The sequence below is a fragment of the Oryza brachyantha genome, chromosome 1, assembly GCF_000231095.2.
Source record: "Oryza brachyantha chromosome 1, ObraRS2, whole genome shotgun sequence".
NCBI classification, from domain to species: Eukaryota; Viridiplantae; Streptophyta; class Magnoliopsida; order Poales; family Poaceae; genus Oryza; species Oryza brachyantha.
Genome location: NC_023163.2, coordinates 3,889,163 through 3,913,906, shown reverse-complemented (window position 1 = coordinate 3,913,906; position 24,744 = coordinate 3,889,163). Strand labels below are relative to the sequence as shown.

At 42.0% G+C, this 24,744-nt stretch overlaps 3 protein-coding genes across 3 annotated transcripts; 1 reads left to right on the top strand and 2 right to left on the bottom strand.

Annotated features, from left to right (window-relative positions):
• Positions 1–80: 80 nt before the first annotated feature.
• On the bottom strand, positions 81–2,488 carry LOC102703429. Its single transcript, XM_006643811.3, has 5 exons — positions 2,124–2,488; positions 964–1,016; positions 797–893; positions 551–649; positions 81–461 (listed from the first exon to the last, which is right to left on the bottom strand). The coding sequence occupies exons 1-5, from the start codon at positions 2,451–2,453 to the stop codon at positions 303–305; spliced, it is 738 nt and encodes a 245-aa protein (XP_006643874.1). The 5' UTR covers positions 2,454–2,488; the 3' UTR covers positions 81–302.
• A 5,980-nt stretch (positions 2,489–8,468) lies between these two features.
• Positions 8,469–13,042, top strand: LOC102701129 (DEAD-box ATP-dependent RNA helicase 20). The gene is made up of 10 exons (XM_040520025.1): positions 8,469–8,629; positions 8,737–8,975; positions 10,323–10,502; positions 10,605–10,766; positions 11,010–11,164; positions 11,592–11,684; positions 11,780–11,865; positions 11,952–12,178; positions 12,256–12,489; positions 12,647–13,042. Exons 1-10 carry the CDS (start codon positions 8,574–8,576, stop codon positions 12,694–12,696), a joined length of 1,482 nt encoding a protein of 493 aa, XP_040375959.1. The 5' UTR covers positions 8,469–8,573; the 3' UTR covers positions 12,697–13,042.
• Positions 13,043–16,490: 3,448 nt separating this feature from the next.
• LOC102700852 (cytochrome P450 90D2) lies at positions 16,491–24,744 on the bottom strand. Its single transcript, XM_040520100.1, has 8 exons — positions 24,449–24,744; positions 24,032–24,368; positions 23,308–23,457; positions 22,461–22,709; positions 21,319–21,408; positions 20,977–21,162; positions 20,340–20,458; positions 16,491–17,144 (listed from the first exon to the last, which is right to left on the bottom strand). Exons 1-8 carry the CDS (start codon positions 24,691–24,693, stop codon positions 17,042–17,044), a joined length of 1,479 nt encoding a protein of 492 aa, XP_040376034.1. The 5' UTR covers positions 24,694–24,744; the 3' UTR covers positions 16,491–17,041.

Below are 24,744 nucleotides of genomic sequence, written 5' to 3'. Positions count from 1 at the left end.
CATGATCACGATCGAATAAAAAGTTCTCGGTGATCAGGGCATTCCACAGGCAGAGTAATCTTCAAGGCCGAAGCACCGGATAACATGTATAAGAGCACTTGCTGGTCATCAGCCAACCACCTGAATCACCCTGGTTTTAAGGTCAGGGACTCTGGACTCAGGCGCCCAAGAGCTTGATAAAGCCACATTACACCATGGTTGCAACTAGCAACAACATAAGAGCTCCACCAGAAACAAGTTTGGTTACGGGTTTGGGCTACTTCTATTGACGATGGTGCAATTGTGCTGTCAGTTGTCAGAGTCTACTTGGATGAAATTGAGGTCAGCTTCCTGTGACGCTGCCAGAAGGCGGCATCGCTCTTCTCCAGAGCCAGCAGCTCCTCGAATGTCATCTCAGTGGCCTCGGCAGCAAGGGCTTCCTCACGGTCTGCCCTCTCCATCATTGCACTAAGCTCAGTCAACTGCGAAGGTAAATGGCATTGTTATCACAACCTTCGTAGTTTAACATAACAGGGCAGAGTTGCTTATAACAAGAACATAAAAGGCTTACCAGTTTGTATGAATGTGACATCTGAAGCTGCTCTTGGATATAATTGTAGATATCTGCATCCTTCTTTAGTCTTTTGTGCTCAGCTTCCAATTTATGTACCTATGACAATGCCCTAGACAGCATCAGTGATCTATATAAAAATAAGCATCAAAAGATGTTATTAGTGTTATTAGCAAAGGTTTGCATGAATATATCACAATTATATAGTATCACTTAGTTGTGTTGGTACAAAATTTGCTTTTTCACCTGTTCGCAGAGGCGTTCATAACTGTTAGCCCTACGACTACAAGGGTTGGACAGTAAGGCCTTCTTTACTCTGCAGCTTCTTTGAACCGTCTCAGACCTAATAGGCATAACAAGTTATTTGGAGTAATGGGTGGTTGAAGGTAAATTTCATGCAAACAGCAACATACTTGTGCAGAAGTTCGTTTCTTGCGTCTACCAAACAGTTAATGAACTCATGAACCTGAAAAAGAAAAAGTTATAGGCCATATAAATCATGGACTTAAAATCCAAGTCATCAAGGCTGTTAACCTGTTACAAAATGTAGAAAACAAAAAGGAAGAACAAATAGTTGCTGAACAAAAGATATATCCTGTAGCATTTGGCCTTGTCTTTCTTGTCAGCAGCTCAACATTATCTCAAGCACATATGACCTGGTTTAGGCAGCACAACAGAACATATGAACTGTGTGTTGCCCATTGTGCTGGTGACTTCACTCTTAACTCCAAACACAATTCTGAAGTCCGAGCACTGCTACAAACTAAGAGGTTCACAAACAGGATTCCTATTTCTGATATAGTCAGTCAAAATGTAGAGCATGTAGACCAAGGAATCTGCTCACTGAAGAGTTGGTCGTTTAGTCATATCTACATGGTCCAAAATGCTGTGAGCAACCCAGCAACGGAGGAGCATGCAACTAAGATACTTAGTGCTCAACACAAAAGGGAACTCATTATCCAGCGAAGTGATGAATAAAGAAGATATGTCCATAGAAACAAGAAAAACCACTTATGAACCTACACCACTATTAGCTCTCCCTTTCATTAATCTGCTCCACATGACACTTTGATTCCTCTTTATGAGTTTTTTCAGGGAAACAGGCACAAGAAAAATAGATGCTACTTAATGGTTTATAGGCAAAGGTCCAACTTCTAAGGTTGATATTTTTATGCCACGAATCATACATTGGATCCATACCAAGTTAGCAAGGCTGTAAGGGGTAGTTAAATCCAGCTAAGTAGCAAAATTCCCCCAGAGGATGCATGACAATGGACTTCTTTAAATTATGTTTATCTGCCAAATATAGAAAATTGGGAACACTGAGCACCTCAATTTCACTGAATCACTGGTTAGAAACGCAAATTCTAATAGCACCTGCTCGAATTGCACAAAAACTATACAGGCCAAGAAAAAATCTTGTAGTGAACACTTCATGCATGCACCAAATTTTCCTATTCTCGTTCTTGCATATACTCAAATCAGATCAACCTCCCAAGTCAAACTAAAATCTGACTATTAAGCAAATCTGCCGGAGTTTGCTGTATCACAAATACAAGAAAATGTTACTAACCTTGCCAAAATCATTCCTTTTATTACGAGCGATTTGGCACATCTCGTCGTACACCTCTGTGATCCGTCGTTTCGTTGCACGGCACAACAGCAGAAGGGGGAAAGGTGATGGTTTTGCCCCTTTTTCCTCGTAAACAGACACCACCTTGTCTCCACCATCCAAGCCCCTCTGCTTCCTCCTCCCCCGCCCCCTCTTTGCTCCACTCTCGCTAGCAAGTGGTGTTGAACATTGGGATGATTCAGGAGGTGGGGAATGTGGCTCCTGGTAGGGGGACTGAAGAAGCATGTTGGCGAGGATAGTGAGGAAGACACGAACAAGGGAAATCTCCATGGCTATGGATTCCGGCAGAAGGTTGGAGATGAAGCCCTCGATGGTAGGACCATAGGAGCTGGTCACACAAGCTATATCTATATCTATCTCGACTTTTTTGATTTTGTTTATTTGTTTCCGAGAGGGCATGGGCGGTAGGATGACTCAGTTTGCTTAGCACTTGTTTGAGAAAATGGTAAAGGATTTGGTATTTTCTGGAGAAAAAAATTGGGTTTTGCTTGCTTTCATTAAAAGCGTCAGGTTCCAATCAGATATTTCGTGCACAGTTACCATGAATGTGGGAAGGCCAGGGTTGTGGAGCATGGAAAGGAAAAGTCTCCTTCTAAAATCCATAGGTGTGACTGTCACACATCCCATGAATCATATTCTTGGTGAATGAATCCAGTATGCGTTACAGAAGGCTGTGGTGATTATGGTTAAACAGATTTGTTGTTCAATCTTCCACTTTGAGATCTATATTTCCTTTCTACAAATTTTCAAGGCAATTCAACACTTGAACAGCCAATGGCATCGATAAGGTTGGAAGGTTGCAGTAAGAACTGACGAATAAAACAGACAAAACATTCATGCGCAGCCTTTGCGCTGATGTCTTCCAGTTTATGTGCCATCTAAGAAAGCATAAGCAAGCTCAGATCTACAAAATCGAGGCTTTGCCAAATCACTGTCATGTTGCCTGATTACTGCATTGCACCTATGCACACTCTTCCAATTTTACCAAAACAGCAGCAAAATAGAACTCTTGTTTGGGTTGTTTTTCAGCATGCAACACTACAACCCTGAAGATCTATAGCTGTAAATGTGAATACTTATACCACTAGGATGGTTTTTTAACAATCTTTGCATGTAGAGTCAGCAAAAACCACCGACTCGATGCTCGTCGCACTAAGCAAAACGTACCATTCAGCATCATCATTAAATCTAATTTCGCTTAAGTTTGATTCATCTTAAACGTCTGAAGTGAAAAAACAATTAGCAAAACAAACAGTGAACGCCATCCGGCTAGTATTTAGTCAAGCGTGCATCAGTGAGGCTACTGGACTGGATCCTCGCATATTACATCCCTAATTGATGCCCTAGACGACCATAAACGCACGAATTCATTCCATTTCTATCTATAGCAACATTTCGTGATAGGGGATCAAGGAGAGGTAACGATGAGCACACCACAAGGGATGCGGAGCGGCGACCTGGTCGATGGTGAGGCAGCGGGCGTGGGTGGCCCGCGCGAGGTCGTCGTACCGCGCGGTGATCCGCCTCCGCAGAGAGCCCGCCACCGACGCGAGCGGGAACCGCGGCGGCTGCTGCAGCGCCTCGTCCCCCTCGCCTTCCCCCTTCCGCCTCGCCTTCCGCCGCCGGCGCCGCCGCCCCCTCTCCCTCCCGCCCTCCTCCAACTCCTCCTCCACCACCACCCCCGCGCCGGCCGGCTCGGGCAGCGGCAGCGGCAGCGGCAGATGAGTCCGGGCCTCGCTCTCGCCGCGGCAGCCGCGCAGGGCGAGGAAGCGCCCCACGATGAGAATGAGAACGGCTAGGATGAGGATGAGGAGGGGGAGCAGCGCGGCGTGTGGTAGCAGCGAGGCCATCGCCGGCGAGAGCTCGTCATTCCCCAGGCGGCCTCTTCATTTCCATTTTCGGGGGTCGCGGAGGCAAGTGAAGTGGGGTCGTGGGCGGAAGAAAATTTCATAGGACTTCGGTCCTTCGCTAGAAGGAAGGACTTCGTTTTCTAAATGAAATGTGTCATCCTGTGAGTAAATGTTTGCTGGTAAGGCATGGTTAGTTCAAAAACTTTTCCAAAAAATATCACATTGAATCTGTGGACATCTAAATAAAGTATTAAATATATATAAATATTAAAACTAATTACGCAATTATGGAGAAAATCGTGAGACAAATCTTTTAAGCCAAAATAGAACGTGATTAGTCATAAGTGCTACAGTAACCAATATGTGCTAAATGACGGATTAATTAGACTCAAAAGATTCGTCTCGCGGTTTCTAGGTGAAATCTGAAATTTGTTTTGTAATTAGACTATGTTTAATACTCCAAATATGAGTTCAAAAGTTTGATGTAATGTTTTTTAAAAAGATTTTGTAAACTATACGAGACCTAAGGGAGAAGATGCAGATGAATGGTACAGGACACATGTCGCATGAAAAAGAAGTCATGCGAACGGGCTTGTAGCCTAGTGGTTACAAAGGCCTCAGTAGCACTTGAGTTTCTAGGTTCGACTCCTCGTTACTGTGTTCAAGAAACAAAGTCCTTCCTTCCAATAAAGGACTGAAGTCCTGTGAAATTTTCCTCCGTCGTGGGCGGCGTTGCGTTTTGTGGTTTTTTGGTTTAAAATGCTGTGCGCGGCAGCACGGCGGAGCTGCTGCTACGGATAAGGATCTTGGTTGCGTTTGTGGTTTTGGACTTTGGCCAGGGTTTGTTAGATTGAAACGTGACATGTGAATTGGGGTGTAAGTGGGCCTACCCACGAACCCGTTTATAGGTCAATTAAGTGAGTAATCCGGTGGACAACCCGCTTAATTAGCTTATAAGTGGGTTGGCAGGTCGGCCCACTTATACCCTTACATGTGAATATCTGACGTGTTCTGTTTCGCTGAACGCCGTTCATGTTACTCCTACCATTTCATAATTTAAGATATTTGACTTTCTTTTTTTTGCTGGTAATGTTTGATCATTTGTCTTATTTAAACAATTATAAAAATATCATTTATTTATTTTGTTTGTGACTTACTTTATTATTAAAAAATTTTAAGTACGACTTATTGTTTTTATATTTGTACTAAATTTTAGAATAAGACGATGGTCAAATGTTATAAAAAAAATCAAGTAGTTTTTTTTTCTAAAAACATACCGACCCTTTGTATGGGTAGGCAAAAATAAAACTGATAGGGAGGAATCAAATGGATGAGACGAAATTTTTGTTCAGAAATTCGGTTAGCATTTTTCACTTGCCGAAATTGATTCGACCATCATCTTAGATTAACCAAAATAACCTAACTAGTTGAAATTAGGAAAATGTTTATATAATTATAGTAATCTTGGTAATTTAGAGCATAGTTTAGAAATAAAGAAAGTACGATCGATGTTGTCTTGGTAAATTACTATAGGACTATGGCCACGCTCGTGGTAAGGGTTAGCAACAAGAATTTTTCGTTTTTACAAGTACATTTTCCAAACTGCTAAACATATATATATAACATTTATTTTTAAATCATATCAATCCATTTTAAATTAAGCTAATAAAAAATTAGTCGTATGTTAATCTGTTGCACTGTTTTGTTTTAAATAACCAAAAATACTTAAAAACTAAAAGACCAAACCAAACCGAATACACCAAACGGTCATCCCTACTGACGTGGCGCTTCATATGCCCTTGAACCCACCCCACCCAAAATAACTTCATATTTTATCATCTTATTTGTTCAAAATAATAGGTGAGGAACAAACACACTGTTAATATATAAATTAGGGATAATAACGTCGAGATTGGACAAAGTGGATGGTATATTACTAGTCGTTTCTTCTCTCTGTATTACTATGAAAGGGTATGTGAAAATAAATTTATTTTATAACTGGGTAGTAATTCATGTCTTTTTGGACGATAACACGATATCCAGAACATATCGCTGACTGTGGATTTCTATTACAATATACACAGTAAATACATAAAACTTTTACTTTTATTTTTAAACAAATTAATACTCATGTATACATGTTATCATAGGGTATTTGGCTAAAAAATAAAAAGTTACTAATATTTAAGGTTTTTAAAGCTAGAGATCATGATCTTATCCAAAACGACAATGACTATAAAAATAAATGGAGTATATAATATTCATAGTTGTCGTAATTTAAAAGAAAATCAAGAAACGTGGTTGACAAATGTCCAGTTACACGAATATCATTTACGAGTGTAATTTCCATGAAAGAACATCATACAATAACTTTATCCCAAAAATATTATCGCTATTAGGGTGCCGTGTTCAGCAATCATGATTAGCAACCTCTTATCTCACATCTTTTGCGTACATGTTTTCTAAACTGTTAAGCATTGTATTTCTTAAAAACAAAGTTTTTTATTCAAGTTGCTTTAAAAATCATATTGATAGTACTCCGTCCGTTTCATAAGAGCAAGTACAATAGCAGACTATAAACCGGCTAAATGTGAGGTGAAGGATAGATATAATGAAAGAGAGAAGATGCGGACTATAAGTTTATAGCCAACTCTGGCATAAGAACCAAAAAACTCTGTATAAGAGACAAATGGACCCTGAATTAATTATAAACAACTAACCAATATATAAGTGGGCTGAGAGAAGGCTATAAGGATTCTTATAGCCAACTTGCTGGCTATATTATTAGCCTTGCTCTTATAAGGCATAACCACTCTTAACCCAAAGACCAAGAATGAGTTATAACCACCTTCTCGTTTAGTTTACCTAGGTGCATGTACACTTGCATGTAAAGTGATTGGATGTTTAATGATGAAAAATGTGCTAGGTAATGTATACTTGCACGCATGCATGTATACCGTGGATAAGGAGGAGAGGGAAGAAAACGGAAGTAAGGTAGATGGATAGAAAAAGTGATGGCAGTGGCATGGATCCAATCTGGGAAAATAGTGGTAGTACACATCCAAATACGCGAATTGTAATGATATTTTTCTGAATAATCATATTTGCAGCGGCATGAAACGAATTAACTTATATTATAGAATAAAGAAAAGAAGTGGTTATGCCTTATATTATGTAATGGAGAGAGTATTATAGTTAAGCGGTGTTTTTTCAAGATTTTCAGTTGGTTATGTTTTTGGTGATGGTGGGGAAAATATTTCTCCGGCACATAAAACAAAGCAGTAGATTAGTAGTTATTTATGTATTAGCAAAAGAATTTACAAATAACTAATATGATTTTAAAGAACTATCCTATAAAAGTTCTATATGGCTGATGGGGTTGTGCATTTTGAATATTCGTGGACTGAGTTTGATACTCATAGAGTTGAAAACTGACAAGTAAAACGTATCGGTGGATTTGAATCTGATTAATTAACTATGAACTATAAAATACTTTAAAAGAATTTCTTATGATTTTTAGCTATTCGGGAAACATACAAATAGAAAAATTAGAGAATACAAGGGTAAGGAGAGAGGTAACGAACGTAGTCATCTTCCATGGCACGTGAATCGACTCTCGCCATTAAGAGGTGGGTAGGAAAAAAATTCAAACCGTGAGACTGAACGAAAAGATTGAGAATTTCTGTCAGTGATAGACCAAAATCTATCCGGCCAATTCAATTAGTCTACTTGGTTAACCGGAAATACTGAATTAACAAAAAAAATTTAAATGCAACCTACACTCCACTAAGTTTAACATGATTAAATTATAATTCACGTCCCTAATTCTTCTCGCCATGCAACCCAATAAAAGTTTTTATTTAGACGTGCTTATGATTTTTTAATTAGTTTTGTGTTGGCCATCTATATGAATTCTTTACATATATAAAGTTATCGCTCAATTTCAGTTAGAACTGAGACCGAGACTGAAAAAACTATACCAAATTATTTGAGATCTTGAGTTGTTCGATGGCCAAAATTTCACTAAGGTCTTGTTTAGTTTCTAATTTTTTTTCCAAAATATCATATCGAATCTTTGGACACCTAAATAAAGCATTAAATATAAATAAATCAAAACACTAATTGCACAGTTACGGAAGAAATCTTGAGACGAATCTTTTGATCCTAATTAGTTCATGATTAGCCATAAATGCTACAATAGCCAACATGTGCTAATGACGGATTAATTAGGCTTAAAAGATTCATCTCACGGTTTCTAGCCTAGCCGTGAAATTCGTTTTTTCATTCGTGTCCAAAAACATCTTCCGACATCCGATAAAACATTTAATATGACACTTCTTTTAAAAAAAAATTTCAATGTAAACACCAAAACAAGACCGAAATAACCAAATATGCTCACGCATACTCTCCGCCTCTTCGCTTCGGCTCGCTTCTTCTAGAAGCCTCGCTCGAAAGCCTCACGCCCCGCGATTCAAGTGACACCGCCCTAAACCCTAGCCGCCTCCGCTCGTCGCCGGCGACCACCTCCGCCTCCGCCGCCATGAGCCGCTTCGACGGCCGCGCCGCGGACCCCGGCTCGTACCGCGACCGCCGCAGGTAAACCCGCTCCACCCCCACCCGTGGGGTTTTAAACCCTAGTGAGCCCCTAACCGTATTGGGTTCTGATTCCGGGTGGTGCTCATCGGATTGGGTTTTGCTCGCAGCGAGGGGGCGTTCGGGGGCGGGACGAGGGCGTTCGCCCCACCGAGCAAGGCGGACTCCGCCGCCGCGGCCGACCTGGATGGCCTGCCGCGGTTCGAGAAGAACTTCTACGTGGAGTCCCCTTCCGTGGCCGGCATGACGGAGGACGAGGTGGAGGCGTACCGCCGCCGCAGGGAGATCACTGTGGAGGGCCGTGATGTGCCCAAGCCAGTGCGCGAGTTCCGTGATGTCGGATTCCCAGGTTCCGCTCCCGCAGTCGTGCTCGTAGCTTTCGCGTCTGCATGCTACCTTTGTCCAGCACTTGCTGATATGTACAATTTAGATGAATGTGCATCGGTTTATTAGCTGGTTGTTATTTTGCATTGAATCATCAGAATGGAAACATCACCACAGTTTCTCACATCGCGCCATGCAGTTATGTGATGCTCTGTTGATGCTAAAGTGTTAAAGTATCCGTAACCTAGTTAAATTTTGTATGAGCGAAATAAATTATAGCCAATCCTCAAAAGCTGTTGTTAAAACTTAATACCTTAGAACTGTATAAAACCATTTGTATGAGCCTATTAAACTATGTCGCTTTGGCAGAATTTATTTAGGCTGTAAATATTTAAAACCATTTCAACCTTGAGCAACGTTGGCATGCTAGCGACATGTCACTGCAGAACCACTCTAGAACGCGGCCAATGTTTTTACAGTAGATTGTTCTAGTAGTCGATGGTCGAAAAAGTAAACTGTTCGAAGAAGAAGGATGGAAACTGGAGCTAGGCCATAGTTAATAGCTGTAGAATGGACTTTCTACGTGTTCAACAAGCTGGACACTAAATGGTGATAGTATCATTGCTTTTCTTTCAACTCCGATTAGGATTTGGCTGGTTCTTGCATTAAATCCCATTATCATGAACCAATTCATGCATCAGGAAGAAAGGGGATATTTAAGCTTGCCACTTTTAGATGTGGCGTTTAACAACTTGCCACTCTATGTGTATGACATGTGGGTCCCAGGCCCATGTGTCATAGACACATGAGTGACATTGTTAAATGCCACCACTACAGTAGAGGTGACAAAAGCTTAAATGCTCCGGACAAAAAGGTATGAAGATGTCACCTTTTTGTTATTTATTTAAGATCTATTTTGCTCTTTGATGATTATTCTGCTTGCGTTCTTGGACTTAAGCCATATGATAATTTACGAGCCCCTTGACCTCATGGTTCAAGAAGGCGTTAAGCACTAGCCAGGTCGCTAGGTGGCAACTAGCGAGTAGTTGCCACCTAAGCGGTGCCTAGTGGGTGCCTTGGACGAACTAGTCAAATCCAAGAAATCTGCAAGCAGATTACATTAAAAATTAGGACTATAACACCAAAATAGCAAGAGAACACCTCCCAAGGTAGTTCAGCCACCAAATGCACCACCTAATGTCTAACCGGAGTGGCTATCTGGAGCCTAGCATCGACTTTTAGAACACTGCTTTACCTTCAGAACTACACACTTTATTGTTTTGCTATTTTCTAATTGTTCTCTCTATTTTGAGCTTAACACCTTACATTCTATATTTCCTCTGATCCAAGGTACTTAACTTCCATTATGCAGAATATGTGCTGCAAGAAATTTCAAAAGCTGGATTTGTAGAACCTACTCCTATCCAGTCTCAAGGTTGGCCAATGGCATTGAGGGGACGTGATCTTATTGGCATTGCTGAAACAGGATCAGGGAAAACGCTTGCTTACCTTTTGCCTGCCATCGTTCATGTTAACGCTCAGCCTATTCTAGGTGCAAAATATTACTTATGTTTCTTAACCAACTTTTCTGGATTCATTCTGGAATCTGGACCTAGATGATGATCCACTAACATAATTTTTTGTTTTATTCAAGCTCCTGGCGATGGTCCAATTGTTCTGGTGTTAGCCCCTACACGTGAACTTGCTGTGCAGATACAGCAAGAGGCAACTAAGTTTGGTGCATCATCAAAAATAAAAAGTACTTGTGTATATGGTGGTGTTCCAAAAGGTCCTCAAGTTCGTGATCTTCAAAAAGGTTATCTTTCTTTCTCATGCTAGGAAGTTCAGGAACTAGAGGAATTGTCCGTAGTGCATGCATGGACAGTGTTTGAAGGACATTCAGATGGTCTATAATCAAACTACATTGTTCAAAAGGACGCACCGTTGATATATAGCTTAAATGATACATTCCTTCTCAATGTTAGGGTATACAGATAAGTATACAATACAACCATGCTGGTACACCTTTTTAGTTTAACTTGTCACGGCTTGCATACAGGTGTTGAAATTGTTATAGCTACACCAGGAAGACTGATTGATATGATAGAATCACACCATACAAATTTGCGGAGGGTCACTTACCTCGTTTTAGATGAGGCAGACCGGATGCTAGACATGGGCTTTGAACCTCAGATTAAGAAAATCGTTTCTCAGGTATGCTTCTTCGGCTGAATTAATTCTCAAACAATTTTCTAATAATTAATATTTGCTTGCTACATGGTAGTCTTTAGTTTACTTATACATTGTCAGTGGTGGAATGAGTTTGTTATGTTGTTCTAAGTCACTTAATCAAGTGAGGTAGATAAAATGCTTATTATTGTTCAAATTACACATTGTTGGGAGTAGCTTTGCTGGAAGTAACATGAAAGGGTAGCAGACATCTATTAGTAATCAAACAATGAAGATCAACCTATAATCTCTCCCAAGATCATCACTCCAACCTAGTCCTCTCATCCCTAGAGGCTGACATTGCCTGGCCATCCTCTAGGTGGAGTTCACCTCCATGAACCCTAGCCTACAATGTATCAAGTTACCAACATTGTTTTACATGGTGTCAAAAGATTACTATCTGCCTTTTCAGATTCGTCCAGATCGCCAAACGCTATATTGGAGTGCTACTTGGCCAAAGGAAGTTGAACAGCTAGCAAGGAACTTTCTTTTTGACCCATACAAGGTGATTATTTTTGCTAATACATCATTTTGCAGATGAATTTATGGTAGACTGGTATCTGTTTCATGCACTCAATTGCTTTTGTTTTTGTGATGCAGGTTATAATCGGTTCTGAGGAATTGAAAGCTAATCATGCCATTTCTCAGCATGTAGAGATATTATCTGAGAGTCAGAAGTACAATAAGTAGGATCCCCATGACTTCTTCCCTTCATTACATACTGAAATGATTCGTTCAGAATGTGTTGATGATGAAATGTTTTGATATTAAGGTTGGTTAATCTACTGGAGGATATAATGGATGGCAGCCGAATATTAATATTTATGGACACGAAAAAGGGATGTGATCAAATCACTAGACAGCTTCGGATGGATGGTTGGCCTGCTCTGTCTATCCATGGTGACAAGAGCCAAGCTGAGAGAGATTGGGTTCTTTCCGAATTTAAATCAGGGAAAAGTCCTATCATGACAGCTACTGATGTGGCTGCTCGAGGCTTAGGTATGCCAAAATCCTCGCAGATGGATGAACTGTGTTTATTTTTTGCAAACTAATATATGACTTATATTTGGAAACAGATGTTAAGGATGTTAAATATGTCATTAACTATGACTTTCCGGGATCACTGGAGGATTATGTTCATCGCATTGGTCGAACTGGTAGAGCTGGAGCAAAAGGAACAGCTTACACGTTTTTCACTGCTGCTAATGCCAGATTTGCCAAGGATCTGATCAACATTCTAGAAGAAGCTGGACAGAAGGTCAGCCCTGAATTAGCTAATATGGGTCGTGGTGCCCCACCCGCTTCTTCAGGCAAGTTTTCTGTTTGTCTTGCTATTTTCAAATTATTGTGGAAGCAAGCTTACAGATTTTGATTTTCTACCTATGTTGTTCTTTTCGCCTTTTCAGGGCCTGAGCCCTAAGAAGTTGAAAAATCTGAATGTGACCGACTATTGTCACATTTTTGCAGGTTCCCGTGATAGATATAGAGGGTATGGAAGTGGTCGGTCATGGAGCTGACTTTCATATGTTCAGTTATTGCAGAGAGCAATATTTGGCCTTTCTTTGTGGATGGCTATGTGTATTTCTGGCTCACTGAATCTTTTGGCTATTGATCGGTAAAGATAGATTTATATAACTTTAAACATGTGTCCCATTGTGAGATATGACCAGGTCATTGTCATCCATTGTCTCAATAGCTCAAAATGTGGCATATAATATTTTTCTTGCAGTTATTAGAGAACAGTTTTGATTTCGTATTTCTCAGTTAGCCATGATTCATACTTTGGTTCCATTAATATCAATGTGAAGCCTTTCTTGATTTCCATGTAGAAAGATAGTCAATTAGATTGTCATTGACTCATTTGTGGTACCAATTTTAACCATACATGAATGAATCCTTGGTTTCATGCAAATATGCAATTCATTTTGGTTGCCTAAACACTGACATAATTTCACTACTACTCCCTCCAGTCAAAATTTTTTGTCGTTTAGGATAAGGTTTAATCGAACTTTTAAAATTCCGACCATCAATTATTTCTTGAATTCTTAGTTGAAATGTAAAACAAATGATATACATTGAAAGGTACTATCATAATATCATAAACTTATTTGATTTTAGAAATTTATTCTAACAAAAAAAATGGTTGTTTGAGTTTTAGAAGTTTGACTAATTCTTGTCCTAAACAACAAATATTTTTGACAGGTGAGAGTATTTTGTTTAGCATTGTACAATATATGCGTACTCTGCATATCTTCTCTTCCCACACTTTCTTTTGATCCTCTGCTATGTGGTGGTCAACTGAAATGCTTTTCTTGGACAGTAGGTTTTTTCTTGCCTTCTGGGTTCTGAAAACCAAACCAGCAACTCATGATCACCATGTGACAATAACGGTAGGTTGTCTCGTGTGGCCATGGTGTGCAGCTGGTATGAAGATGGTTTAACTTTTGTTTCCTCCCCAACATAGGATTCTCTTCATATGTATCCATGCTATCCCTGGAATTGTTTACAATATCTAAGAAACATCTCTGTCCGCTGGGTCTGGGGCTTTAGGAACTTTGTCCTGTGCATAATAAGTCAATGTCCTTGCGTGAAATTGCAGTCTGAAATTTCTGGCACTGATGGGCGTGTGGTTCCCTCTCTAGTGGTTGCTATTGATATATCCACATCTTTGCTAGTACGGTCTTCAGCTTCTTACCAGCTTTTTACTGTACCAATCCAAGATAATATGGTAAACAAGGATCTGCCAGAACAATGGATTTGTGGTCCTTGCTGCTGTTGCAAATCTAATACATCTGTCATTTGGAGTTATCTGCCATGATACCAGAAACCTGTATTTTGTTTCTATGAAGAGACCCTTTTGCTGCAGTGTGGTCCATGAATACTTTGTTAACATCCACAATTTGTATGAATCTTATCACCATAGGTACATCAATCCATCATTCTCAGTGCCATTTGGCTATCTGTTCTGAATGTAGGTCCACAGTTTGCATTCTGTTTGGGCCTTAACTACCTTTTGCAATCTGCTAGTTTTCATTATATGTTTCATGACATCAGTACATCACTGCTTCAGGCTTTTTGTGGTGAGTGTTTGGGGCTTAAAATCATGATTGTGAACAAATCATTGAATTTTTGTATTTGGCTACTGGACTGATTTGGATTGTAAGCATCTTAGCTGTGTAGATTTTATCGAGTCCAATGCCTTAGTTCACTGCAGTAAGGCAGAAGCAAGTATTTCTCATGACCTGATGTATTGTGTATGTAATATCAACCAGTGACCATGCTAAACTTTTGCAGTTTGATATTTTGATGTTCTTTTGGTTCTGTAGTGGCCACCGTCTAGCAGCATAATTTTCTTTTCTTTTGTTCCAAGTGTACTATTGTGTTGCAGGACCGTCTTGAAGCAGAGCTACAATAAATCTGGGGATGCATTTGGTTCATTAGGAGGGCTTGCTCTGGTGGTCCAAGAGCTGTAGCTGCAAACTGTACAGTTTGGCGATGTGGTAAGAATTCAATAAAGCTAACAGAACGGGTGCTTAAAGCTTGTGTAGTTGAGCTTGCTGCTGCATATATTAGCACCTCTCGTGAGGGTCATCTTTTGATGGATGTATGGCCGCGGTGGTTTTGGAAATGTAGCAGTTTCCAAAAAAGATGGAGATCCTATGCAACTTTAGCTAAGAAAAAGCACAGTGTCAAACATGCACACATGCGGCTGGTCCATGGTAATTGGACCTTTAGAGCAAGTATAATAGCAGGCTATAAGCTAGCTAAATGCTGATATAGAAGAGAGAAGGGAAGAGAGAATGGAGGAGAGAGAGGAGAAGCTGGCTATAAGCTTATAGCCAGCTCAGGTACAAGAACCAAGACAACATGTGAGTCCTGCATTAAAGATAAAGAGCTAACTATTATATGAGTTGGCTATAAGAAGACTACAAGAAATCTTATAGCCAGCTTGTTGGCTATATTATTAGCCATGCTCTTAGGCCACACGATAGTTAATTAAAGCAAGGAGGCTTTGGCCACGGTAATTGGACCATTAGGCCACACGAGCCTTAATTGAAAAGGCATGGCAAGCGTGTACGCCTTCCTGCCTCACTTGCTCCCCAAAAGCTGGGCTCATTAGCGTCTTCTGGGCATACCTTGGAAGGAACTGCAGAGTGAGGTCCAGGGCAGATATTTATGGCCCTGTTTGAGTCGGAGGTCCAGATTTGTAATCAGGATATGTCTAATGCAACATTAGTTTTTTCTGTTTTAAAACGGAAGCAATAATTTCTAGTTTATCTTCTAGATTTGATAATTACAGATTCTCAAAATCTTATATTATCTGAACTGTTCGAGAGTGGCGGGTGACTCTGAAAGAAGCTATAGTTGTTAGAATTTTTTCTAAGCATGCCCTAGGTTAGATTGTCGTGCTGGTGCTCTTGCTGCTATTTGATCTGGGGCAACCATTATTTTCTTGTCGTAGGACACCGAGCTATCATGCTTACGAGTAACCATCGTCCTCGTGAGAAGGTTCCAATAGCATGAGACACAAAGCAGTCACACACGTTCAGTAAGGCGTCGCATTAAGCTGTAGAGCGTACTGTTTACTTCATGGGATTTGTACAACACATTGCTGGCAGCTGCCTCTTTCCAAATCAGAGAAACCTTGGTCAAATTGAGGAAGCAAGTAGGCAGGTGATCTCGATTCTTGAGACGAATCATGCATCAGCTAATGTTTTATGTTTGGCAGCTTGAGTTTGGCTCCCCTAGATTGCTCTTCACTTGTTCTTTGGTGCCATACCATCTGCCTCATGAAGGCATCCCCAAAAGGATCCAGTGCTTTTTACCCCATCTTGCCAGCATTTTCTTAGCAGCTGCAGCTTGCAGCTGAACCTTGCAGGATCACCCAAAGCTGGGCTACTCCAAGGCATGATGAACTCATTCACCAGTGTCCACTGTCCATCCATCCATTCTCTCTTTCTCCTGCCCTGTAGACTCTGGTGCTCCATAGTGTACATGTTCCACACTTCCATGCTGGATTTCTCTCTCTAGGCCCTATATGCTTCTCTTCCCCCACTCCAAAGCAAAGCAGATGCATGCAGCCGCAGGTGCAGCATGGCCACCACACTGCCCTAGGCCCCAGCTCTTCCCAGTGGTCAAAGTCCTATCACCTTGCATTGTATGCATGCATAGGGTCCCTTTCCTGTGGCCATTGATTCATTTCACTTGGTGTTGTGGACCAGCCCAAATAACTCACATGTACATACATGCATACAATATCTAGGAGTAGCTAAGTATCACTAGTAATACTTATATGTGAACCACTCAGCACAACAAATTAAGTGTACAACTACTAGTATATATACGATGAGCATCAGCAGCACCAAATTAAAGGCCATAGCTATAGTAAAACAATGAGCAAAGTAGGTAGTTCTACAGTTACAGCAGCACTATTAATCGATCAGTAGCTTCTACTACTACAAATCTTGGCTACGTAATTAAGAAAGCTGCCTGCCTCCTAGCTAATATTGCCTGCATGCCTACCCCTCCTGTATAATTACACCATACTATAGACTTCATATGCATGTATCACCTCTATCAATGGCTAGAGCAACTGGCCATGGATATATCTTGCAGGGACCATTGCTCACAGCTGGCTGGCTTGCCCCTCCTCCTGATCATATCCTTGCTAGTATATATAACATTAATATATATAGATGATACTTATATATATGTGCATCTTGATGATGTGTGCATGGCATCTTGCATGCCTGCTTGATTGACCTGCATCGATCCATGAATCTGTAGCTGGGTTGCATCGATACATGATGAATCTGTAGCTGGGTAGTGATCGAGCAGTGTGGTTGACTGGTGGCCGGCCGGCTAATCGTCGTCGTCGTGTTCCTTGCAGGTGAGCCTGATGGGCATGCCCCGCTTGAGGCGCACGGTGGGGAAGTTGACGATGTGGTCCTCCTCCGCCACCCATCTGCACGCCATGCAGACGCAACATTAGCCCATTTCTCATCAGATGTCTTTGTCAGCCAACCAGTGGCCGATGGATATATATGGGATCATTCAGATTCACACGCACACAGATTTGACAGATTTGAGTGAGAGATTATTGATGAGAGATCTCATCATCATCATGAACCACACACAAAAGAGGTTATGGATTTGAGAGAGGTTACGGATGAGATCTCATCATCATCATCATCGATCACACAGAAATACACGATCGATGGCATGTGTCTTCCAATCTTTGATTCTTAGCTCGAGCAACTTAACCATGCACGCATGCAACGATCGATGGATCACGTGCGTGCGTGCACCGTGTGCAACTCTGGAACAAGAGAGTTTTACTGTTGCTTTGCTAATTAATGGTTTCCAGTGGCCAGTGGCCAGTTGCATTGTACATCCACTGTACAGTGCATATACTACTATCTTAGTATATTTGTGTAACCAATGCAAATGCTAGCAGATGCAGTGCACGGATGTACTATAAAGTATATAGTGTAAGGTGCTGTGCCAATGTGCCATGCATGTGACGGTTTCCATGCTCATCCAGTTACTACTCTACTCCTGAACCCAGCATGATCTTTTCTGCACACTTGATTGATATGATGATGCAGTCTACAGAAAGCATGCACGACTGCGTGAGCATGTATCGCTGCTTAATTTTCTGGGAGATTGATGCATGCAAAATTGGAGGTGTATTTAATACACCATATTATGCAAAATTAGATGGGGATATATATGTCGGCTTAAGCAGAATGGAAGATATGGTCAGCCTAAGCAGAATGGAACATGTCGTCAAAGAGACAAAGAAGGCAGAAAACACTCCTACATGAATAGCAGAATATAACATTGTTTAATTGGGAGTGACATGATGTTTTTCTAGCTCTAGTACTTCACGTCGCAAAACAAATAAACATATGACTGGATGTGATATTTATATCAAATCCAATCCTAAATTTGTTTATTTTAAGACGTAGTAAGTTCAATTTGTTTATTTTAAGACATATACTCTCTCTATTTTAAAATATAGTCTGTATTTTGTGTTGTTAAGATAAGTCCTTGATCATGCTTAAGCTACTAATATCTTAAAATTTATTTTCAAACATAGTTGAGTATAATATTAGTGCGTGCAGGCAGCGGCCATACCCTGGCACGTACATTGATGCAGAGTGTCTGAAGACCGGTCAAAGTGCATGGCTAGGCTAGCTAGCTGGTGAATGGAACTGAGAGAAAGCATGCGTGCGTGCTACAGTATTTTATTCGCTCGCGTTCCTGGGATTCAGTTCAGTTCAGTCACGGACCGGACAAGCCACAACCGGTTCAGCGTCTGAGCCCATTCCGGCTGCCTAACCATCACACCCATGTCTCCCCTTTAGCTCTAGACGACGATGGACGCCCTTTTGCCAACACTCTCCATGACTCCATCATCATTTTTCATCGATGATCAGTAGCTACCATAAGTAACAAAGATGAACGATCTTAATCTGGGGATCGATCACAATGTGGAATACAGGGTCCGATGCGTATTTTTGCTCTGTTTATACTTATAAGCCAATATTTAAATTTTAAAGCTTAATATTAAAATTTATTCATGATTATTCTTTACAATTTGTTTTCTAGCATTCCACTTTTAGATTGCCAAGCACATATATAAAAGTTATATCATATATTATTTCTAAATCATTAATAAGGTTTTGCTCGTATAGAAGGAAAAATGACAATCCTGACAGGAATTTTATAGTAAATAACGCAATATATATAATATTTCTTTGAAAATCATTCAAACCAATAAGGCTCTTCAGCTCTAGCAGAGCCATCATTCTGCTAGCAGCTTATATAGGCATTAGCCAAAGAAATAATTAAAACCTAATTTTTGAGTTGATTTAGAGTTTTTTTCATCTTAGTTATTCTAGACCATTCACTTTTGGATAACTTAAAAACAGCTATAAATTTTTTTATGCTTATGACAAACGAAACATTAGAGCTGTCGGCAAAGGCCTAAGCTGACACGTGCGGGGGCTGTAGCAGCAACGGCGACGGCAGCACGCGCGCCGTAGCGGTGTAGGGGATGGATGGATGCGGCGCATGTGCGCGCACGTGTGGCCCCACGAGCGGAACACCCCACTCTCTCTACTCGCAGCTAGAGAGGGCATGGACCTCCTACGCTACCCTAGCTAATCTTCTTCTTCATCATCTTCCTTGTGCCCTCTCCATGGCCAATTATTGTCTCGCAGTTTCATCCTCCTTTCATTCACAATTTCATATATATGATATGAAAATGACGAGGGTTTTTGCGCAGTGTAAATATAATCCTCTCAAATAGAGTGGATTATAATGTCCTTAACAGATGCCACAAGGTACCATTTTTATTTTACCTCAAAGAAGGTTTCTTTCTTATGTCTAGAAATTTCCTGTGGATTGACAATATTAGAACAGATCATGAGCATGTTTGGTTATGTTTGGTTTGGAAGCTTCTGGTTTCTAGTTTTTTTCTGGATTCTACGACTCCATATTCTTAAAAACTGAGTTTTGTTAGAGAGAACTTCTAACCTTTAGAGATTCTATAAGAATCCGTAGCTGTCAGAAGCTTTCTAAATAGGCCTATGAGTTTACATGAATTTCTAACACCGTGCATAAAATTCTCTCGTAATTAATCATGTATTAGAACTGACCATGGCTTGATATAGTTTGGTTCTTTTTTATATCTCTCTAGAAAGATTTGCCTTGATCTTTGGAGTCATCATGTATCCACGAGACTCAGAACTCAATACAATCATTTTGTCTACCGCCGCATAATAATTCATCTACTATTCCACTCTCCTGTTCTTCTACAGAGATTGGTTAGCAAGACTGTGAATGTGCATGCCAAAGATTGCATGCATAGTGAAATCATGGAGATGCGATGCACAAACAGAGCTGATATCTTAGGCCCAAAATGATAGGGACATGAGATGTGTCCCGGCTGCGTGCATCACATCATGCAGAGGCTGTGATTTTTATTCCAGTATCTAGAACAAAAATGCTATTCGTGTTGGTGCAGAAGCTGTAGTTTTAGCTCCATTGTTTAGAAGAAGAAATGCTATTGGTTCCGAGTGATCATGAAACAAGGCAAAAGGAGTTGAAGAGTGGTTTGAGATGATACTGATCGAGGTGTGGTGATCCATACCTGAAGCTGGTGACCAAGTGGTGAAGAAAGATGGAAGCTTCCAGCCTGGCCAGATCCAGGCCTGGGCACAGCCTCTGCCCACCACCAAAAGGAGTGAAGCTGCCACTGCTCATGTCCTCCTGTTGATTGATTGATTTCTTGACCAATTAGCACATTATTAGACTTCCCAAATCAAATCATAATGATAGGATGCCTCACCAGTAGTACAGCACCATCATTTGCCTAGACTTAATTATATGCGTATATCATTTTCAGACCTTACACAAAGTACACAAAAGAGGATGGAAGTTAACAAAGGTTATTCTTTTCCTCGACAGCTTAAGCTTTTTGGACAATGCAAGGTGTGTTTGGTTCATGCTGTCTGAATTTAACGGATCAAAGGGCTAATTTAACTAAAGTCTGCCCAGTCTATATCAAAAATCAATGCAGCTTTGAGATAAAATATAGGGGGGTCTTTGTTATTTAGTAATAATAGTACAAGGCAATGTCAAATCCATCATAAGATGACTGATATAGGAGTAAACCCACATGTTAGGAGTCCCACAAAAACCCCACTCATCAAGTCCCTATTATGTTGGTGTTGCCTAAAGCAGTAGCAATGCGATGAACATCTCTACCAAATGTGGGGCTCCCTTACCTTCCACCTCCATGGGTTGAACTTGTAGGGCTCATCGTAGAGCGCATCATCGAGATGGACCGACCGAAAGTACACAAACACACACCACCCCTTGGGGATGAGGTGCCCCTTCACCTCGACGTCGCGCACCGCCTTGCGCATGATCCCACCTATAATGTTGCCCAACCGCAGGGTTTCCGTTATCACCTACACTCGATGTTCCAAATTGAACGAGGTCATGAAATAAAACCGGATGGATCATAGGAGAACCACTGTTTTTGCCAGTAGATATTGAACTGTAGAAATGGATGTTATGTTAAAAATTTATAAAAAAGTATGTTAGTGCTAATGAACTATACTTACATGTTGTGTGAATGGCAACGACATGTAGTCTGTCCATTGCAAGGTCTCACCCATGTCAGTTTTTCGCCTCTTGAGCTGCATGTTCTCCTCCTGATAGCATCAGAATGTGATTGGTGTAATTCATCGTTGTTACAACAAGTAATTACTGACGGTGGATTTTATCTTCAGCAGCAATAGGCATGTTCTCTAACAGTGACAGCCATGCAGGGGGTTTCAATGAGTTCATTGTTCACATGGCATCAAAACAGAAACATGGTCGACACACGAGTAATTTCTTGGCACTGTAGTGATGTAAATGGAATCCAGTATATGACACAATGCTACTGGCTGGTGTAAGAGGACATGCTAGCTAGGAGACATTACTTTTACCTTCTAATTCCCACCACGTAAATAGACAAATTATGTAACCTTTTTTCTACCAACAGATCAAGTATGTGAAAAAAAACAAGCTCTATACTCAAAAGTGAAAAAACTATTCTCTGTACATGTGTTTATAGCTAGTAAACACACAAGAACACAACTAGAAAGCTTTCCTTTTGTTAGGAGACTCTGTTCTAATGATATGTATGTACCCGACCTGACATTAACAATGATGGGACGCACGTCATCTTGCATAGATTGGTCCAAAGACAAGTAGTCCTATAGTATTTTTTTAGACGGCACATAGATAACAAACAATAATGCTCTAAGATGCCAACAAGAAAGGCATGGACCAAGGTTGGCACAACCCTTTACTATGTGCTGCTGATCCCTTCTGCCCACCTACGTATCTCTCCCTTATTCGTAGGCTTTTTATGATCAGTTTTTGTTTGGGACACAGATCCTCTGCCATTGTGTGTGTATCATACACCACACATGCCTCTGACAAAAAAATGAATAGTTTGTTCATGTTCCTTTCAGACAAAAATGAAAATCCAACTCTTTTCAGTCCTGGATCTTTTTCTTGCCTGGCCAACAACAGAGGATCCTTAATTGCTTCCGTGCGTATGTTCTGTTCAGGATTCAGCTGTAGCAAATTATTCTATCTATCTAGGAGTAGTGATTAAGAGCTTATTGGCTATTGCTGTCATCATGCAAAGCTGAAAATTTTGATGTGAAAAGAAGTGGTTCAGAGTGAGAGGTTCAGGTATACAGGGGCTTACTTCCAGCTGGTGCAGGGCGAGAGGGCACTCGCTGAGGAACTTGACGGCGAGGGTGATGAGCACCGGGACGGAGTCCTCGGCCGGGATCATGAGGTCGATCATGTTGTCGGAGATGAGCTCGTCGGTGAGCTCGTCGCTGCCGTCGCCGATGAGCACGTCGATGGCATCCCGCGGCGAGCCGGCGGCCCCCCTCCTGGCCCTCTTGTCCCGGATGATCCTCTGTATCAGCTTCGCCATCCTCTTCTTGGCCTGCGTTGCAGCAACAACACAATGGCATGCTGCAGCTCAAACACAGGTACTACCACTAGTACGTGCAATGCATCGAATACAGTCATGCTACCACTACAAGATTTGTGAAACAGACAGAACAAATTAAGAGAGGGTTAATTAATGATCATCGCGGCATGTGTAACACTGATCATGCTGCTGCTGCTTTTGCTGCAAGCCCAGTAGAGTAGTAGCCTGAGCATCAATGCATCATCAGACATAAAGGCCATGAGCAAGCTAGAGACAGTAGACTGACATGGGATGAGAGAGAGAGAGCTAGGCGATACAGTCTGTGTTCTTTTTAACTTTTTAAATTTTAATGATAGTTATTGAATGATAGAAATAATGTAATCAATTACCATAAAAATTAAAAAACTAATTTAAAAATATGAGATGGTAACCTTATATTTTCTCTCTAAAAAACACCATGTCAATAAGCATACGTGTAAAAGCCGAGAAAAAGAAAATAAGAATACTTTGGTATAAATAACGCAGCCATATTGGTGGTAGAGATGAATGTGCGGTGAAGTGCAGGTTTACATGGAGTACAAGTGTGTGTGTAGAGAGAGAGAGAGAGTACCTGGAGTGATCTGTAGAGCCTAGTGCCAGGCAGCTTAATGGGGAGGGACATGAGGCCGACAATAAATTCCTGGAATTGCTGCTTCAGCTGCTGCATCTCCGCCCCTGCCTCCAGCCCGATCAGGCCCCTCACCAGTATTTCGAACACCACCTGCAAAACCCTTTTCTTTTTCGCATCATGAATTCCATCGGTATCTTTTCTACATGTCGTCTCATCCTTATCACTAGAAATGTTCTGTGCTGACCGATCACGATGATTTTGATTCTATTATACAAAATACATAACGCATAAGACTCCTATAATACCACGTAGAACTCATATATCAGTGAGCATTTCGATGAGCTGCGGTATGTTTTTGGCTGAAGGTAACTCGGAACCGCGGGAGGGTGGGGCCCACATGGAGGTGAGGAAGTGAAGCGTCACACTCTTCTATACTTCTCTCTGTACAGAAATAGGGTGAGGGGCGATAGGAGAGAGAGTGGGGGCCCACCCCTTTTTGGGCCTTCCCTTTCCCGGCCTTCTGTAGTTACTTCCATGTGGTGACACGGCCGCGCACGTGTGCACGCACGTCGGGCCTTGGTGCCTGCGCCCGCCATGCCACCACTCTCCTCTCCTCTGCTCTGCTCGGCTCGTCGACGCATCCAATTCTGCCGACGAGACAGAGCTCGCCGGAGACAGCAGTGATGGTGTGATTGACAGCTAGGGAGGAGGTGAGGTGACGTACCGACTTGGCGAGGTCTTGGACGCGGAGGAGGGAGGAGGGGTCGTGGTGGTGGTGGCGGGAGAGGAAGGAGGAGAGGCGGCGGTGCATGTCGGCGGTGACCTGGGACTTGAGCTGGGAGGACTTGAAGAAGGCGCCGACGAGGCCGTGGACGCGTCGCTGCAGGGCGCCGTTGATGAGGAGGATGGAGGACTTGCCCATCAGCTCCGTCAGCGACCGCGGGTACCACGGCACGAACGCCCGCGCGTCGCTCTGCAGCACGAACCGGCTCACCTCCGCGTCCGCCGTCACCACCGTCGCCGACCCGAACAGGTGCGACCGGAACACCGCGCTCCCGTGCCTGCATGCATGGCGGCGGCGGCGTCAGAGCCCCAGGCAGAGCAGAGAATAGCATATCGAGCGCAGAGACAGAGAGCTTACATCTCCCGGCGCTTGTCGACGAACGCCTCGGGGCGCGGCGAGTAGGCGCAGGAGACGAACTCCAGCGTCTCGCCGACAACCGGCCACCCGAAGCTCCCCGGCGGGAGCCGCGCCGCCGCCCCCTTCCTGCCACCACCACCACCCAACAGCCTCCTCCTCCTCCACACGAACTCACGGCACAGCACCGCCACCACCACCCACACGCACACGGCTCCGGCGACGGCCGCTACCACCGCAGACGACATCTTCCTTCACTCCGGCCGCACACGCAGCAGCTAATTAAGCTAGCCTAGGCT